This window comes from Leucoraja erinacea, chromosome 10 (genome assembly GCF_028641065.1).
Source record: "Leucoraja erinacea ecotype New England chromosome 10, Leri_hhj_1, whole genome shotgun sequence".
NCBI classification, from domain to species: domain Eukaryota; kingdom Metazoa; phylum Chordata; class Chondrichthyes; order Rajiformes; family Rajidae; genus Leucoraja; species Leucoraja erinaceus.
The window spans coordinates 13,076,482-13,095,714 of NC_073386.1; the positions used below are offsets into that span (position 1 = coordinate 13,076,482).

The window sequence follows — 19,233 nt, forward strand, 5'->3', positions numbered from 1 at the left end:
ATGAACTGGCTCCTGCTGTACAATAACTATCCTGTTTCCAGCCCGTTATGTAACAGCCAAGACTGTAATGAATGTCTGTTTGTTACCTCCTTCCCGTTCAGGGAAATCAGCCAAGATCCATTTGTGCTGAGACATTGCGTGGTTGGTCAAAGGACCAATGGAATCATATGGAGGGTGAGGGTTGGGAAGATATTTGTCACAAAGGACCAATGCAAAGCAAAAGGACAAAGTGTACTGCAAAACTATGTAGTACTGAGCAGAACTCTTAATTAGTATACTGGACTGAGGTGAAATCATTGGGCTGTTCCCAAATTAAATCACGAGGGTTATTCTGAAGGGGTCACAGTTTAAGGATAAGAGGGCAGTCTTTTAGGACCGAGATGAGAAAATCATTTTTTAAACAGAGAGTGGTGAATCTGTGGAATTCTCTGCCGTAGAAGGTAGTTGAGGCCAGTTCATTGGCTAGATTTAAGAGGGAGTTAGATGTGGCCCTTGTGGCTAAAGGGATCAGGGGGTATGGAGAGAAGGCAGGTACAGGATACTGAGTTGGATGATCAGCCATGATCATATTGAATGGCCGTGCAGGCTCGAAGGTCCGAATGGCCTACTCCTGCACCTATTTTCTATGTTTCTATGAATGTTCTGGCATCATCTTTAGGAAAGAATATTGTGGCCAAGCGTCTGTCTGACACGAGATGGTCGTCACCTTTTGATGCTGTTCATGCTCTGTATGGGTGTTTGGAGAAAATTAAACATGCATTGGATTCTGTGTCAGCTGACACTGAACAGGAAGTGAACACCAGGCGAGAGGCTGAAGGATTGAGCGAGAAAATGGAGAACCTGGAAACGATCGTTCTCACATTTCATTGGAATGACATTCTTGAAAGAGTGAACAAAAGAAGTGAGGTCCTGCAGTCAGAGGATGTGAACAAACTTGTTGCCACGAATCCTTTAGAGTCTCCGAAAACCTATCTTCAGGAAATTAGGGACAAATTCAGTGAATATGAATTGAAAGGCAGGAGTAGGCGTCCAGATTCAGATTATAGTGAAAAAACGGGAACGAAAGCGAAGTGTGCATCTTACTAGATAATTACTAGATCAAAATAATTTCGGATAGCTTGAAATCTGTGTTTCATAATGTTGAAATTCCACTCAGAGTGTTCATGTGCAAGATAGTGGCCAACTGTACAGGGGAACGTTCATTTTCAAGACTGAAACTTATAAAGAAAATCAGCTTTGCAGCACAATGGGGTGGCAGCGTTTGAACTGGCTTTAATTTTATTGACCATTTGCATTTTTATCCCTGCGAGTGGTTGTGTAGGTAGGGGCCCCAGTGCACTGCTTTGCCCAGGGGGCTATAATGCTGTTAAGAAGGCCCTGTGTCCTTGTTCATCTTGATGATGAAGCCTATGAGTGTGTGAGGTACTGTCAAGAGTAACCAAAGCAAGTAAGTGCAATGTATAGATGGTACAGAGTGAAGAGAACCAATGTTCAGCGGTGGTGGCAGTCACGTGGCCTTCTTTTGTCCCGGATGGAGCCGAGCAGTTTGAGTGTATGTCGGAGCTGCTTTCATGTGGACAGGTGGGGAGTATTCCATCACACCCATGGCTTGTACGAGATGTTGTAGATGGTGGAATGGCCTTGGGAAGTCAAGAATACACACCAGATATTCAGCCTCAGACCTGATCTTGTATCCACACTATTAGTATGGTTGGGTCCAGCTATGTTCCATCGAGTAGAGATCCCAGGATGTTACTGATAGGGATCTTGATTTGGTTTAGTTTAGAGATAGAGCACAGAAACAGGCCCTTTGGCCCACCGAGTCCGCGCCGACCAGTGATCCCCCACATTAACATTACATTACACACTAGGGACATTACACTTATATACACACTAACCTGGACAATGTACACACTTATATCAAGCTAAGAGAACCTGCACGCAGGTACGTCTTTGGCGTACAAATTCTGAAACCTATGGTCGGTAAAACCAGGTCTCTGGCGTCACTGTAAGGCAGCAAACAATCTGCACCACCTGTGAGTGATGCTATAATGAATGTGAAACCAGGAGGCAATCCACTCCTGTGAGGATAAACCAGGAGGTACACTCCTGGGGATACACTGGTACTCTGGTCTCAGACTCTGCCAGTTACTTTGCACTATGAGAACAAAAATCATAATTAGTCATAAATATTACCCAATTAACAAATTGGATCTCATGATGTGGTATTGTGAGTGCTATTCCATGCACTGGAAAAGAAGCTGGTAAATCTGCTAGCACTGGGGGAAAACATTCAAAATGCAGAGGAGCAAATTAATACATTTGGGTTAAAACAAATTCCACAGGTCTATACTTACTCTTGTAGTATCTTACTATCTGTCGTCTGTGGGAATCCAAAATCCATCACCTCATCCAAAAGTTCGTAAACGATAACAAAGTTATCTCGGATGCTCTCCTCTTCGACCTCTTTAAAATATTCTGAGAAAACCTGAGGGCAACACAAATTGAAAGCAGATAGACGGAAGATATTCAAATGGTGAGAGAGTAAAAAGTGACGGGACAGATCAGCTACCTGTGGTTCAGTAAACAGATATATCTTATCTCCGGGGGGGGGGGGGGGGGGGGGGGGGGGGGGGAAGGACAGGCAGGTGGAAATGGGCTAGTGGGGCTTGTGCAGATGCGATAGAAAGCAGAGGGTTGGAAGGTGGTGCAACTAGTCAGTCAGTCATAAGGTCATTAGCGATAGGAATATAATTAGGCCATTCAGCCCATCAAGTCTACTCTGCCATTCAATCATGGCTGATCTATCTCTCCCTCCTAACCCCATTCTCTTGCCTTCTCCCCATAACCACTGTCACCCGTACTAATCAACAGTCACAACTGTTCTTGTCAATGTGGAGCGGTGCAGGGAGATAAGGGTCATGCATGGAGTGGAAGAGAAGTGGGGAAATTGGGGTATAGTTTGAGTTGAGAGATACAGAGCAGAAGCAGGCCCTTCTGCACATCGAGTCCACGCTGACCAGCAATCCCCGTACACTAGCACTATCCTACACACTAGTGACAATTTTTACCGAGGCCAATTAACCTACAATCCGGTACATCTCTGGAGTGTGGGAGGAAACCGGAGCACCCGGAGATAACCCACTCAGTCACAGGAAGAATGTGCAAACTCCAGACAGACAGCGACAGTTAGTCAGGATCGAACCCGGGCTCTCTGGCACTGTAAGGCAGCAACTCTACCATTGTGCCCTGGGTTGAGGATGTCACTGTTTGGCAGAGGTGGTTTCAACCAAGCAGGAATGAATCATCCACCCATTTTCTATCACGTTTGACTTACCTTTTCATTAAAACCTGAAACCACACACACTCCAGCGCACAGCAGGTTCCAGAGGCTTTGACCATTGAGAATATACGAGTGCCTTAAGGGCCTGTCCCACTTTCACGACCTAATTCATGACCTCTGCCGAGTTTGCCCTTGACTCATACTCGCAGCATGGTCGTCACGAAGTTGTAGGTAGGTCATAGGTAGGTCATGATGTTAGTCTAGGTACTCATGGCATCAAGTAGGTCTGAGCGTTTTTCTAGCCTGATGAAAAATGTCCAGGAGCAAAAAAGGTCGTGAATTAGGTCGTATAGTGGGACAGGCCGTTTTGTATCCCAGTCTGATGTGAGAGGTTTAGTGAACTGGCCTAATCATGGTTTATGAGGGGAGAATAACAAGGTGATAAGTTGTGTTGTTAACTCTAAATCATGCATTTTGTCTCGGACTGTCTACTGGATGGAGCTTTGCTCTTCCAGTATTTCTCCTATTTTGAAGCTTATCGGCAATACTTTAGCCCAGTTTGTCAGTAAACAAACCAAGCCACATTTTAACCCTTGTGCCTCAATACGAAAATGAGAATACATTTTTCCATTCAGTGTAGCATAATATTTAAATTCAAGACAGGAAAAATCCAAGTGCTGGCAACAGGGCTAATAATGCAAAAAAAAAAACATGAGGATTGATTGAATAGCACTCACCTGAATAATTTTATATAGAAAAGCAAAAACCAGAGCTGCGTTTGCATTCTTCTTTGTCATTGCTACCACTTGGTGTTCAAGGTTAAAGAAGTTAAATTGTTGAGCAGCAGGTTAAACAGCAAAGCAGGCATATTACAGCAGTAAAGTCTGATCTGCCAATCTATTAGCCCCAGACCATATGGAAAGTTCTAAATGTAATTTTGTCACGACAATGATCATAATCAGGGATTAATTTGCTTCACTTCAGTTCACAGTTGTAAATTTATGCACACATTATGAGTTACATATTTCAGTTTAGAACGGAAAATGAAAATTATTAATGATTTTGTGGGATAAATATTTGTCACTTTTTGTAAAGTTCTATCATCTTCTGTTCATAAGTTTGTAAGTCATAGGAGCAGAATTAGGCTATTCGGCCCATCGATAGTTGATCCATCTTTCCCTCTCAATCCTATTTCCTGCCTTCCCGCCATAACCTTTGACACTCTTATGGGCCTGTCCCACCTAGGCGATTTTTAAGCGGACTGCCGGAGAATGTCAAGTTGCTCGAAGTCGCCTGAAAAACTGAGAACTGGAACGGCGACTTTCCCCGCTTGCCCTGTAAAAAATTCCCACGGTGCAAAGCCAAGGTGATACAGACACACACCGCGATGAACAGGAAGGTTGGTGCTGTAAAAAGACGGCTAAAGCATAATGTAGGGTAAGTTCTTTAAAATAGGGGGGAGGGGAGAGCGGAGGGAGAGGGAGTGGAGACAACTTTTAAGAAGCCAGATATACACGGCTGTGAAGCTCAACGGAGATTTAACACTACCGGTCAGTTTCCTTGGTTCTGAAAACTACTGCTTACCTTTTTTTTCCTAATGAGCCAATTAAATTCACCAGTCAGCACCGACTGCAACCTCCAAGAACCTTCGACCTCCTAGCAACCCACTAGGACCTCCCGGCGACCCACTAGGACCTCCCGGCGACCCACCTACGGCACGAGAAATCTCGCTACTCTCCATGGCGGCTTCGTTCTAGTCGCCACTAATTTCTCAACATTTTGTCAACATAATGAGGCCACGGTAAGTTCCCAGAATGCGGGAACTCCTCACGACCACCAAGGCGACTCCCCGGCAACCACTCACGAACATGTGGCGACTGCATAGTCTCCTGCAGTCGCCTAAAAAGTCGCCTAAGTGGGACAGGCCCATTACTAAGCAAGAATCTAGCAATCTCCATTTTAAAAATACCCAATACCTCCGCAGCCATGTGTGTCAATGAATTCCACATATTCAACACCCTCTGGCGAAATAAATTCCTCCTCAACTCCTTTCTAAAGGTATGTCCTGTTAAAATAGCAACCATAGCAAATTATCAAACAATTCGACAACGCATCATCAGCTGATATTTTCCATTGTCAAACTCGAATGACAGGATTTTACAAACCATTTTTTAAAATTTGAAGAACTTTATTTTAAATTGGCGTTAATCTTCACACAAAGATGCTTCATTTAAAGAGACATCAACAGCGAAACCCCTCTGCCAACAGTGGAGGTGCAGTTGGCACAGTGGTAGAGTTGCTGCCTTCCAGTGCCAGAGACCCGGGTTCCGGGTTAAGGAAGTGGCTCTAGAAATCGTGGACTCATTGGTGATCATTTACCAATGTTCTATAGATTCAGGCTCGGTTCCTGTGGATTGGAGGGTAGCTAATGTTATCCCACTCTTTAAGAAAGGCGGCAGAGAGAAAACAGGGAATTATAGAGCAGTTAGCCTGACATCAGTGGTGGGATAGATGCTTGAATCAATTATAAAAGATGAGATAGCCACACATTTGGATAGCAGTAACAGGATTGGTCCGAGTCAGTATGGATTTACAAAGGGGAAATCATGCTTGACTAATCTTCTGGAATTTTTTGAGGATGTAACCAGGATAATGGACAAGAGAGAGAGCCAGTGGATGTAGTATACCTGGACTTTCAAAAAGCATTTGATAAGGTCCCACATAGGAGAATAGTGGGCAAAATTAGAGCACATGGTATTGGGAGTAGGGTACTGACATGGATAGAAAATTGGTTAGCAGACAGGAAACAAAGGGTAGGAATTAACGGGTCCCTTTCAGAATGGCAGGCAGTGACTAGTGGGGTACCGCAAGGATCGGTGCTGTGACCGCAGCTATTTACAATATATATAAATGATTTGGATGAAGATGATTAAAAGTAACATTAGCAAATTTGCAGATGACACAAAGCTGGGTGGCAGTGTGAACTGTGAGGAGGATGCTATGAGGATGCAGGGTGACTTGGACAAGTTTGGTGAGTTGGCAGATGCAGTTTAATGTGGATAAATGTGAGGTTATCCACTTTGGTGGCAAAAACAGGAAGGCAGATTATTATCTAAATCGTGTCAATTTGGGAAAAGGGGAAGTACAACGGGATCTGGGGTCCTTGTTCATCAGTCACTGAAAATAAGGATGCAGGTACAGCAGGTAGTGAAGAAACGAATAGCATGTTGGCCTTCATAACACGAGGAGTTGAAGTTAGGAGCAAAGAGGTCCTCCTGCAGTTGTACAGGGCCCTAGTGAGACCACACCTGGAGTATTGTGTACACTTTTGGTCTCCAAACTTGAGGATGGACATTCTTGCTATTGAGAGAGTACAGCGTAGGTTTACAAGGTTAATTCCTGGAATGGCAAGACTGACATATGTTGATAGATTGGAGAAGCTGGGCTTGTATACTCTGGAATTTAGAAGGATGAGAGGATATCTTATTGAAACATATAAGATTATTAAGGGTTTGGACAGACGAGAGGCAGGAAACATATGTTGGGGGAGTCCAGAATCAGGGGCCATAGTTTAAGAATAAGTGGTAAGCCATTTAGAATAAAGATGAGGAAAAACTTTTTCACACAGAGACTTGTGAGTCTGTGGAATTCTCTGCCTCAGAGGGCGATCAAAGCTGGTTCTCTAGATGCTTTCAAAAGAGAGTTAGATAGAACTCTTTGGTATAACGTAGTTAATGGATATGGAGAGAAGGCAGGAATGATTGTGGATGATCAACCATGATCACATTGAATGGTGGTGCTTGCTCGAAGGACCAAATGGCCTTTTCCTGCACCGAATGGCCTACATCCTGACCACGGGTGCGATCTGTAAGAAGTTTCTACGTTCTCCCTGTGACCACATGAGTTTTTCCAGGGTGCTCCGGTTTCCTCCCACACTCCAAGGACATACACGTTTGTAGGTTAATTGGCTTCAGTAAAAATTGTAAATTTCCCCTCGTGTGTGGGATAATGCTTGCGTACAGGGATCACTAGCCGGCACTGACTCGGCCTGTTCCCGCACCGTATCTCTAAACTAGACTAAACTAAAAAATACCATGGTTGTTATTCCAAGTCTTCACTGCCTTGAAATTAAAAGTGCATTATCCCCAATGGATACAGATGAATTATTTATTCTCTTCACAGATATAAGCAGAAGGCAATCTGACTATGCATCTGTCTCTACAGTGATCATTTGCCTTGTCCTTCCACTTTTAATTCCAATGCCATGATCCTTTCTGGACAGACATAGACCCCACATATTTTTCCAGAGGAAAAAATCCAGTAGCAAGCATATTACTAAAAAAACTAAAAACACCACAGCCCCTTTAGCTAATCTTGATGGTGGTGAGAAGATATTACAAGTTATGTTCTCTCCGGCCAGGGCTCCAATACAAATTCTCACTGAACCCACAGGCTGGCAGAAGTAATTTGGACCAAGTGGCAACATTCTGTATTGTAAGTTACTACACACCAGTGGTATCACATAGTCACAAATAATAGATACCAATCTCCTTCAATGAAAGGATAAAGCAAGTATTCCCCTTAAAAAAAAGGACCCAAAGTGCTAGAGGAACTCAGTGGGTCAAGCAACGTCTCTGGAGAACATGGATAGATGACGTTCATTAATTCTAGGAACAGAATCAGGCCATTCGGCCCATCGTCTCTCCTGCCATTCACTCATGGTTGATCCATCTTTCCCTCTCAAACCCCATTCTCCTTCCTGCCCCCCTAACAGTCTTAAAGCCCTGTCCCACGGTACGAGTTCATTCCAAGAGCTCTCCCGAGTTTGCCCTGATTCGAACTCGGAGATTTACGGTAATGGCCACTCATCAGTACTCGGGGCTCTCGTGGACATTTTTCAACATGTTGAAAAATCTTCACGAGTCTTCCTGTGCTTACCTGCCATTAGCGAGTCTTCCCGGGTACCTGCCGTTGGCGTTAGCGTTACGAACCGCTAAGAGACGTCCTTGAGCTCCGACGTACCCGCTACGTTCATTCTCCGTGCTTACCACGAGTTTGATTTTTTTTAAACTCGGGAGAGCTCTTGGAATGAACTCGTACCGTGGGACAGGGCTATTAGTAATCAGAAATTAGTCAATCTTCATTTTAAAAGCATCCATTGTCTTGGCCTCCACAAGCGTCTGTGGCATTGAATTCCACAGATTCACCACCCTCTGACTAAATAAATTCTTCCTCATCTCCTTTTTAAAGGTATGTCTTTTTATTATCCGGTCAGGACCCTTCTTCAGACTGACGACGGGGCCTGACTCAAAATGTCACCCATCGGTCTTCTCCAGAAATGCTGGCTAACCTGCTAAGTTAATCCAGCACTTTGTGTTCTTTTTTAATAAACCCGCATCTGCAGTTCCTTGTTTCTGCATATCCCCCTTAAACATTGCTCCAGATCGACCATTAAACAGATTGCCCCAGCACGGGAGCCCCACTTTAAGGATACAGTACAAGTTATTGTGTCTTATCCAGAGGAAATGAGCACGTCCATGAATGAGGAATGGAGATCCAGAGCCCTCGTCTTCTTTCTGCGTCAACATCGGTAGGAAGTAGTCAATTTCATTCATGTCCACGTCACCCTTGTAGTTCCTGCATATTAGAACCTGACAAAAGAATGCATATTCTAATGAATGTAAGAACTGTTTATGAGATGGGTGGCACGGTAGAGTTGCTGCCTTATGCCCCTGTCCCACTTTGGAAACCTGAACGGAAACCTCTGGAGACTTTGCGCCCCGCCCAAGGTTTCCGTGCGGTTCCCGGAGGTTTTTGTCAGTCTCCCTACCTGCTTCCACTACCTGCAACCTCCGGCAACCACCGGGAACCGTACAGAAACCTTGGGTGGGGCGCAAAGTCTCCAGAGGTTTCCGTTCAGGTTTCCTAAGTGGGACAGGGGCATTACAGCGCTTGCAGGGCTGGAGACCCGGATTCGAGGTGCTGTCCGTACGGAATTTGTACGTTCTCCCTGTGACCTGCGTGGGCTTTCTCCGAGAGCTTCGGTTTCCTCCCACACTCCAAAGGCGTACAGGTTTTGTCGGTTAATTGGCTTGGGTTTGTATACTTGGTGTAAATTGTCCCTAGTGTGTGTAGGCTTGTGTTAATGTGCGGGGATTGCTCGTCAGCATGGACTCGGTGGGCCGAAGGGTCTGTCTCCGTGCTGTATCTCTAAACTAAACTAAATAAAACATCGCAGCTGGAGACCTTGCTTCACAATCTCAAACATTTACAGCAAGTAATTATTAATTATGAGAACCCATTCCCATAACAGAGGATGAATAGCAATGTCAAATCAAGTCAGGAGTGCCAGGACCGTCACTAGTTTTACAGTATTTCCATCAAGTTCGTCAGGGACTGCTGGTAGTCATCAATTATTTTGCATCAAGCGCAGGTCACATTTCATTAATATGGAACAAAATAAGCTTGAATAATTATTCAGGTCATGTACAAATCCACAGGCCAAAACAGTTTAATTGCTGATTTGGATGGGGTGATAGCTAATGAATTCACCAACCTTAACACAACTTGGAGTCGGTCAGTTAGAGGAGAGATTAGAAAAAATATTCCATTACAATAAAGAGCTTGTCTTTGGGGGATATGCACATTTTCTGGTGGGGGGGGGGGGGGAGGAGGGGGGGGGGATTTGGAGAAGAGAAACAGGGATATCTCCAAATTAAGGATGTTCCCACCCATGCATATGCGTATTTAAAGTGCTCCTCCAAAATCAGTCAAAGTTGAATGTTGAACCGTGCCTTTCCTGTCTTATTCTGAAGAATAAAGGCTGCTCGCCGGGAGGATGCACCATCTCTGGCAAGCTGAGGAGGTCAAGGACCGTATCAATGTGAAAGGAAAGGCACACAGTGCTGTAAAGTTTAGTAGCAGGCCCAAGGATTGAGGAACATTTAGAAGCCATTAAATGAGCCCAAAAATATGCATGCAAATAAACAAGCTAATAATATAAATGGTATAAATAGTATTGGCCCCTGAGAGGTTGAGACTAGAGAATTAACAATGGGGGGAAAAAAAGAGAAGGCAGGAATTATATACAATTAAGATGGACACAAAATGCTGGAGTAACTCAGCAGGTCAGGCAGCATCTCTGGAGGAAAAAAATACAGAAAAGGACATCAGACTGAAGAAAGGTTCCCACCCAACCTCACCTATTCCTTTTCTCCGAAGGGGGGAGAGGGGGGGTTGGAATATGTAAAGAATCTCTATCATGAGAAGAAAATACAAGGCAAACTAATGGGGCTAATGTCCCTGGACCTGATGGTCTTCAGAGTTATGAATTCATTGGTTATAATCTGCCAACATTTCTTAAATTCTGGAGAGGTAGCAGAGGACTGGAAAACAGCAAATATATCATAGAAACATAGAAACATAGAAATTAGGTGCCAGAGTAGGCCATTCGGCCCTTCGAGCCTGCACTGCCATTCAATATGATCATGGCTGATCATCCAACTCAGTATCCCGTACCTGCCTTCTCTCCATACCCCCTGATCCCCTTAGCCACAAGGGCCACATCTAACTCATATCACCATTGTTCAAGAAAGGAGAGAGACACACAGCAAAACAAGTCAAGTCAAGTTTATTCGTCACATACACATACGAGATGGGCAGTGAATTGAAAAGTGGCAATGCTCGCGGACTTTGTGCAAAAAACATTTTATATATTAAATATTGTGGGCGGAAGGAAAAAGGGGAAAAACCCTCCAGCAATTAAAAAAGAAACAGTAGAGTGGTACAGTAAAGTTAGTCGCTGGTGAGATAGGAGTTTACAGTCCTAATGGCCTCTGGGAAGAAACTTCTTCTCAACCTCTCCGTTCTCACTGCATGGCAACGGAGGCGTTTGCCTGACCATAGCAGCTGGAACAGTCCGTTGCAGGGGTGGAAGGGGTCTCCCATGATCTTATTGGCTCTGGAGTTGCACTTGCTGATGTATATTGTATTGTATTGTATTGTATTCAATTTATTGTCATTGTCTCAATTTGAGACAACAAAATGAATTTTCCTTACAGGCAGTATCATTAAAAAAAATCACAAAGAAATTATAAAAATAAATAATAAATAAATAATAAAACATATTAAAAATAAAATTGAAATTGAATTAAAATTTAAAAAAAGCACAAATACAGAAGTCCACGACACAACATAACATAAATGGCACCCAGGTGAGGACGGCACCATAGTCCAGCCAGCCTCCCCTCCGTGTTCATCCGTGGACGGGGCCTTCCAAGCACCCGCAGTCACCGCCCCGGGTGGCCCGATGTTCAGGCCCTAACGCCGGGCTGGTGGAACGTCGACGCCGAACCCCGACGGTGAGCAGCCTCCTCCTCAGCGGCCCGGACCTTCTGATCAGCCGCCTCCCGCTGCCGGAGTCTGCAGCTCCTGAGTCCACAGGTCGAGCCGGGCAGAGTCACAGGACCCCGCGTTGATTAGTCAGCGCCGCCCGCGTTGGGAGCTCTGCAAACCGCAGCTCCGTGATGTTGGTGCAGCAGGTCCAGCACTCCGGGCTCCAAACGGCGACCCCCGGTAAGGCATCACCAGCCCCGCGATGTTCCAGCGCTGTCCCGCCGCTGCTGGAGCTCCGGTCGATCCCGGCAGGAAAGGCCGCGCCAATCCAGGTAGGTAGGCCGCTGTGGGGGGGGGGCGAGGACGCGACTCGAATAATAGTCGCGTCCTCACCAGGAAGCGGCTGAAGGACGGTATCCCCCGCACCGTGCCCTCTTCCCCCACATAAAAACACCAAAAAAACACAAAAAAACACACTTTTACATAACTAAATAAACAAAAAAACAAAAAGATACCGGGCTGTAGGTGGAGGCTGCTGGCACCAGCGCCACCGGAAGTGCAGAGGAGAGAGTGAAGTTCCCATAGTGCGTTCGGCCGAACGCACTACTCTCTGCAGAGCCTTCTTGTCCTGGGCAGAGCAATTCCCAAACCAGATTGTGATATTTCCGGACAATATGCTTTCCACAGCCGCTGAGTGTGCCTTGCATCTCTCATTGAGAAAATGCCAGAATCCACTAACGAGGAGGATATTTAGAAAACATGGCAATTCAGCAGAGACAGCAAGATTTTATGAAAGGGAACTTGTATTTGACAAATTTGCAAGAGGATCTAGAAAGTGAGAGAATAATGGGGGAATCAGTAGCATTAATGTATTTGATTTTACAAAGGGCAAAATTTAACATACCATTACATGTTACTGCACAAAATAAGGATGTATAGTTATGTGTAATATATTGATATAGTGAACTGGTCACCAAGTGGGATAAGTGGGACAATTTCAGTTTGATCACTGCTGAAACTATGTGTAATCTACACGGATGGTTTGGATAAGGGACTGAGAGTAGCTAAATTCCCTGACAACAGGAAAATAGATGATTGCATAACAACCTGCAAAGGGATGTAACTAGGTTAAGCGTGTGTGTATGCAGTTATTTGGATGAAGTGCAGTGTAGTAAAATGTGGTGTTATCTACTTTGCAAGGAAGAATGCAGGTGCAAATTATTATTTAAATGGAGGGTGACGAGCAAGTTGTTGTGGTACAAATGGATGTGGGCGGCCTAATTTGTGAAATATATATAATTAACGCGAATGCCCAGGAACGAAGGAGGCTGCAGAAGGAAATGGACTTTGCCTGGTCCATCACGTCTCAACCATGGCGGAGATCTACAGGAAGTGTTGCCTCAAAATGGCAGCAAATATCATCAAAGACCCACACCACCCTGGCCACGCTGTCATCCACCTACTACCACTGGGCAGATGGTACAGGAGACTGAGAACACTGACCTCCGGGTTCAAGAAGATGTTCTCTCCATCAACCATCAAGTTCTTGAACCACACTGCACGACCCTTCCCACAACCTTCTTCAACAACGATCTACACTGGTTGCACTATGTTGGTTTGTACCACTAGGGTCGGGTTATCTAGCCATAGAGTCATAGAGTGATACACCGGCCAACTCCCAACTTGCCCACACTGGCCAACATGTCCCAGCTATTTTAGTCCCACCTGCCCACGTTTGGTCCATATCCCTCCAAACCTGTCCTACCCATGTACCAGCCTGTTTCTTAAACATTGGGATAGCCAATGCCTCAACTACCTCCTCTGGCAGCTTGTTCCATGCACACCACCCTTTGTGCGAAAAGGTTACCCGTCAGATTCCCTATAACATCTTTTCCTCCTTAAACTAATGTTCTCTGGTCCTCAATTCACCTACTCTGGGCAAGAGACTCAGCGCATCTACTCAATGTATTCCTCTCATGATTTTATACACCTCAATAAGATCACCCCTCATCCTCCGTGCTCCAAGGAATAGAGACTCAGCCTGCTCAACCTCTCCCTCGAGCTCAGACTCTCTAGACCTGGCAACATCCTCGTAAATCTTCTCTGTACCCTTTCCAGCTTGACGACATTTCTTCTATAATATGGTGCCCAGAACTGAACACAACACTGTAAATGAGGCATCACCAACCTCTTATACAACTGCAACATGACCTCCCAACTTCAATACTCAATACTCTGACTGATTGCCAATGTGCCAAAAGCCTTTTTGACCACCTGATCTACCTGCGACTCGACTTTCAAGGAACCATGCACCTGCACCTTGTCGAATGCTTTGCTAAAGTCCATAAAAACAACATCTACAGCACTGCCCTCATCGACCTTTTTGGTCACATCTTCAAAATCTAAATCGGATTTGAGAGACACGACCTTCTTCGTACAAACACATACTGACTATCCCTAATCAGCCCTTATCCATATAAATGTCCATATATCCTATCCAGTAACTTTCCAACTACAGATGTTGAGCTCACTGGCCTATAGTTCCCAGCATTTTCCCTGCAGCCCTTCTTGAATAGAGCCACAATATTTGCGACCCTCCAGTCTTCTCTGGTATTACTGATCATTTGTTGTATTATTGGTTATTGTATATTTCTTTGTTATGCTGGTGCATGAATGGGCCTGTTGAACTGTAGAACGTAAGAATGTTATTGTTTAGTTCCTGTTGCAAATGGCTATTCAACACCCGTGACTCGTGGCTTTCTTCAACGTGACATAATCTAGGAACAATTAATCTCCAACTCCCAGATGGTTAACGCAGATAAAAGACAGTACACCTTCAGGTGTTTACTCTTGGGACACTTCATCATGTTCCCTTTTGACTTCATATTTGTAAAAAAAAAACACTTTAAAAATTGTGTTTGATAATGTTCCTGTAAATTGCCTTGGGCCTTGTTTACTATGTATGGAGATTATTATTCGCATACACAGGCCTTCAGTTAGTGCCTAAGGGCAGCACAGAGGCACAGCTGGAAGAGCTGCTGCCACACAGCGCCAGAGACACGTGTACGATTCTGACTACGGGTGCTGTCTGTGCGGAATTTGAACGTTCTCCCTGCGACCACGTGGGTTTTCTCCGGTTTCCTCCCACATTCCACAAGACGTGCGGGTTTCTAGGATAATTGGCTTCTGTAAATTGTCCTTAGCGTGTAGGATAGATCTAGTATACGGCCATTGCTGATTGGCGTGGATGGGCTGAAGGGCCTGTTCCACACTGTATCTCTCAAACTAAACTAAACTAAATCGTAGGATAATTGGCTTCTGTCAATTGCCCTGAATGTGTAGGATGCGAAAGTGGGGTAACATGGAACTAGTGCGCGGGCGATTGTGGACGGTGTGGAATCAGGATGCCAAGGTGCCTGTTTCTACACTATATCTCTATATCTATATCTGTATCCAATGCAGTCTCAGATTTTGCTGTTAATATCACTTTATCATCATGCAACCGTTTAATAGGAGGAACACAATCTGGAGCGTTTATCAAAGAACCCGTATTCAAAAGGTTGATGAGATTAGTCAGTCGGAGCCGTCACTGAAGCACCCAAAGAAAACAAGAGCTTGTGTTTCTGTCAAAGACTAAAGGTGTGTCAAATAATTAAATGCATGGTGTAATTAATGCTGCAATAGAGCAGACAAGTCAGTCAATCCGTATTAAACCAAATAGTACATGGCAAGAAACGACACAAAGTGCTTGAGTAACTCAGCGGGCCAGGCAGCATCTCTAGAAAGCATGGACAGGTGATGTTTCAAGTTGGGACCCTTTTTCAGATTGGGCTGAATAATCAGGAAATCTGAATGGGATCATTGATGGAAGCATATTGGGTAGTCAGGAGAACTGTCCTGCTCCTCTTCATATAACACAGAAACATAGAAAATAGGTGCAGGAGTAGACCATTCGGCCCTTCGAGCCTGCACCACCATTCAATATGATCATGGCTGATCATCCAACTCGGTATCCTGTACCTGCCTTCTCTCCATAGCCCCTGATCCCTTTAGCCATGAGGGCCACATCTAACTCCCTCTTAAATATAGCCAATGAACTGGCCTCAACTACATTCTGTGGCAGAGAATTCCATAGATTCACCACTCTCTGTGTAAAAAATGTTTTTTTCATCTCAGTCCTAAAAGATTCCCCTTTATCCTTAAACTGTGACCCCTTGTTCTGGTGTCAGCTTAGCTTAGAGTGACAGCTTAGAGTGACTTATATCTATATGGAAGTTCAACATAACATCCAAAAACTTTTTCAGCATTGACACTGTGGGCTAAAAGGCCTGTTCTTGAGCTGTACTGATCTATGTTCCAACACTTTCTGATGAACCTCTGATAAACCCTCAGAACAGAGCTGAAGTCTCATCAGGCATCACACTCCCAAGTGCTGGAGAAAGTCTTCAAACCCTTGGCCCTCTGATAATGCTACGCTGACACCAAAACATCAAAGACGAGTTGGGCGCTATTTGTTCTGACGTTTATCCCACTGTGGCATCCGTGTACACAGAGAAGCAACAAAAAAATCTCTGAAAAACAAATGGTTAATGGCAAGGGATCTCAATCAGACAAAAAAAACTTGTGATCTAAACACTCAGCAATTCTCTCCAGCTTAGATCTAGTGCTTTTAGTATTTTCATTACTATCTGCTGTAAATATCATATTAAATAGGCTTAACATTTTTAATACTGTGCTTTTCAGTATTTTAAAAGCCTAAACAATGCTAAGTCTTTATTAGTGGGGGCCAGATATTTTAATTTACCGAATTGAAATTTATTCACAAATTGACTTTTCCTGGAGCTTGAATGCACAGAGGCTGTTCATTCAGCTAAAAAATAAAATGATGGTGCTTACATGTTAAATCTCCACAGGGATTCCTTAGGGCAGTGTCCTAGATCTAACCTTCAGCTGCAACAATGATCTTCCATCCATCAAAAGGTTATGAAATACTATGTTTCCTGATATTGCATCTTCACCACAAGAATTGTAGGGGTTTAGAAAGGTGGCTCGACATCAAGTTCCCAAGGACAATCAAGAATGTACATTAAATGTTGGTCATTCCATCTTAACCTACACCCCATTACCAAGTTAAACAAATGCTCTGCAAACCTCTCCTCCTTTTACCCTCATATCATATCAATCAATCAATCAATCAGTTTTATTCGTTTCTCATAAAGTGCAAGTGAAATGAATTTGCCAGCAGCGGTACAATGATAAAGAACACACAAAAACACACTAAAAATTGAACACAAACATCCACCACAGCATTTGGCCAGTCCTCCTCCATTTCCCCCCCGTGGTCGGAACCTCAACCTTCCGCAGCAGCCACTGCGGGCGTCCAGATGTACAGACAGGTAAAATTCCAGGTAAGTCCAGAATCGGCTCTTCCCCACCGGAGACATAAAGCCTCCTGTAAACATGGCAATGGTATGTATCTATAATGCTGGCACTCCATAATCATGTTCATTATGTCATAGGAACGGAATTAGACTATTCGGCCCATCGAGTCTACTCCGTCATTCAATCATGGCTGCTCTTTCTTTCCATTAACCCCATTCTCCTGCCTTCTCCCTTTACCTATCAAGAAGCAGCCAATCTCCGCTTTAGGTAGGTGACGAGGAAAAATATAGTTAAGACCAAAGTTGGACCTTTGAAGTCCGAGAAAGGTGGATTTATTATGGGAAAGAAGGAAATGGCAGATGAGTTGAACAGGTACTTTGGATCCGTCTTCACTAAGGAGGACACAAACAATCTTCCTGATGAACTAGTGGCCAGAGGATCTAGGGTGACGGAGGAACTGAAGGAAATTCACATTAGACAGGAAATGGTGTTGGGTAGACTTATGGGACCGAAGGCAGATAAATCCCCAGGGCCTGATGGTCTGCATCCCATGGTACTTAAATAAGTGGCTCTAGAAATTGTAGATGCATTGGTGATCATTTTCAAATGTTCTATAGATTCAGGATCAGTTCCTGTGGATTGGAGGGGAGCTAATGGTATCCCACTTTTTAAGAAAGGCGGGAGAGAGAAAACAGGGAATTATAGACCAGTTAGCCTGACATCGGTGGTGGGGAAGATGCTGGACTGGAGCTAGTTTCCATGCAAATCCAACATTTAAGCATGTAGATAATGTTTGGAACCAAACGTTATGGTTGTTGGGGTGGTTGAGGAACAGTTTGGATGTCCACGAGAAAGAGCAAAGTAAAGGTGCAAAATAATAAGGGCAACTAGTCTGACAGGAAGGAATAAAGCGCATACTAATATCCTTCCAACCAGTCATACAGGAAATGGTAAAAGGACAGAATTGAAAGCACCTCATCTGAATACAAGCAGATTCTCTATAAGGGTAGATTAATATGCGGTACAAATAGAAATAACCATGTATGATCTAAGGACCATCACAGTCACAGAGGTCTAGGTTGGGATTTAAATATTGTTTCATACATAACTTTAATAAGTGGTGGCCAAAAGAGAAAAGTTAAAGGTGTAGCCCTGATTGAAAAGGAATAAAGGCAGTAACCAAGTATTCCAATCAGTCTGAAGATAGGATCCTGACCAGAAATATCACCTATCCATGTCCTCCAGAGATGCTGCCGGACTCACTGAGTTACTGTTCTGAGCAGGTTTCCAGCATCTGCAGTTCCTTCCATATCTGACGAGTGTTACAATCAGTTTGGATGGAGCTGATGAATGGCAAGAAGGTAGGCATGGCCTACAAAGTTCATAGTAGGTATAAATCAGGAAACTGGATGTACATATAATCAGGATAACACAAAATGATGGAGCATTTCTCTCTGCGTATGGACCAAATGCAGTAAAATTGTGAAGGATAAATCCATGGAATGTACAAGATAGTATTGAGATTCCTCTCATTCCAGAGCATTCCCTCTCTCTCTCTCTCTATCCCTCCCCCACCCAAGTTGCACTAGTTCTACCCGGGCCAGCTGCCTGCCCCTTTTCCGGGGTTACGTCCGTGCCCGGGTGGGATTAGAAAGGGAATACGCCCTGTCTGTGGGCACCCTGAGGGAGTTCCGGGACCGCTGGGCTCCGCAGGGTGTTGAATGTATCCTCAATAAGGATTGTATCATAATTGTATAATAGTTTATTATGGATATATGTTTGTATTGTATTTATGGAGGTGGGTTCTGGCTTGTTTTATTGTAGTGTAAATATTATTTTTTAATAATTGAATAAATTTTTTGATTAAAAAAAAAGAAAAAAAAAGAAAAAAAAAAAGTTGCACTAGTTTTTCATTTTCACCCTACAAACAGCTAACAATGGCCTGTTTCCTTTATCATCGTTACTTTATTGCAAATCTTTCATTCATTTGTTCTACATCTCTCTACATCACCGTCTATATCTCTTGTTTCCCTTATCCCTAACCAGTCTGAAGAAGGGTCTCAACCCGAAATATCACCCATTCCTTCTCTCCAGAGATGCTACCTGTCTCGCTGAGTTACTCCAGCTTTTTGTGTCTATCTTCGGTTTAAACCAGCATCTGCAGTTCCTTCATACACATACATAGTTCTGAGATTAATATTTTGTGGAACCATCAATGGAACAGATATTTTTAC

General features: G+C 44.0%; 1 protein-coding gene across 1 annotated transcript in view; it reads right to left on the bottom strand.

The window, feature by feature from the left end:
* LOC129700797 (AP-1 complex subunit mu-1-like) overlaps positions 1-19,233 on the bottom strand; it is a 43,162-nt gene that overhangs the window by 21,736 nt on the left and 2,193 nt on the right. The window contains exons 2-4 of the mRNA XM_055641497.1: positions 8,778-8,934; positions 4,021-4,088; positions 2,358-2,488 (exon numbers count right to left, since the gene is read on the bottom strand). Coding sequence (XP_055497472.1) covers positions 2,358-2,488; positions 4,021-4,088; positions 8,778-8,934 — 356 coding nt within the window. The remainder of the gene's footprint in view (positions 1-2,357; positions 2,489-4,020; positions 4,089-8,777; positions 8,935-19,233) is intronic.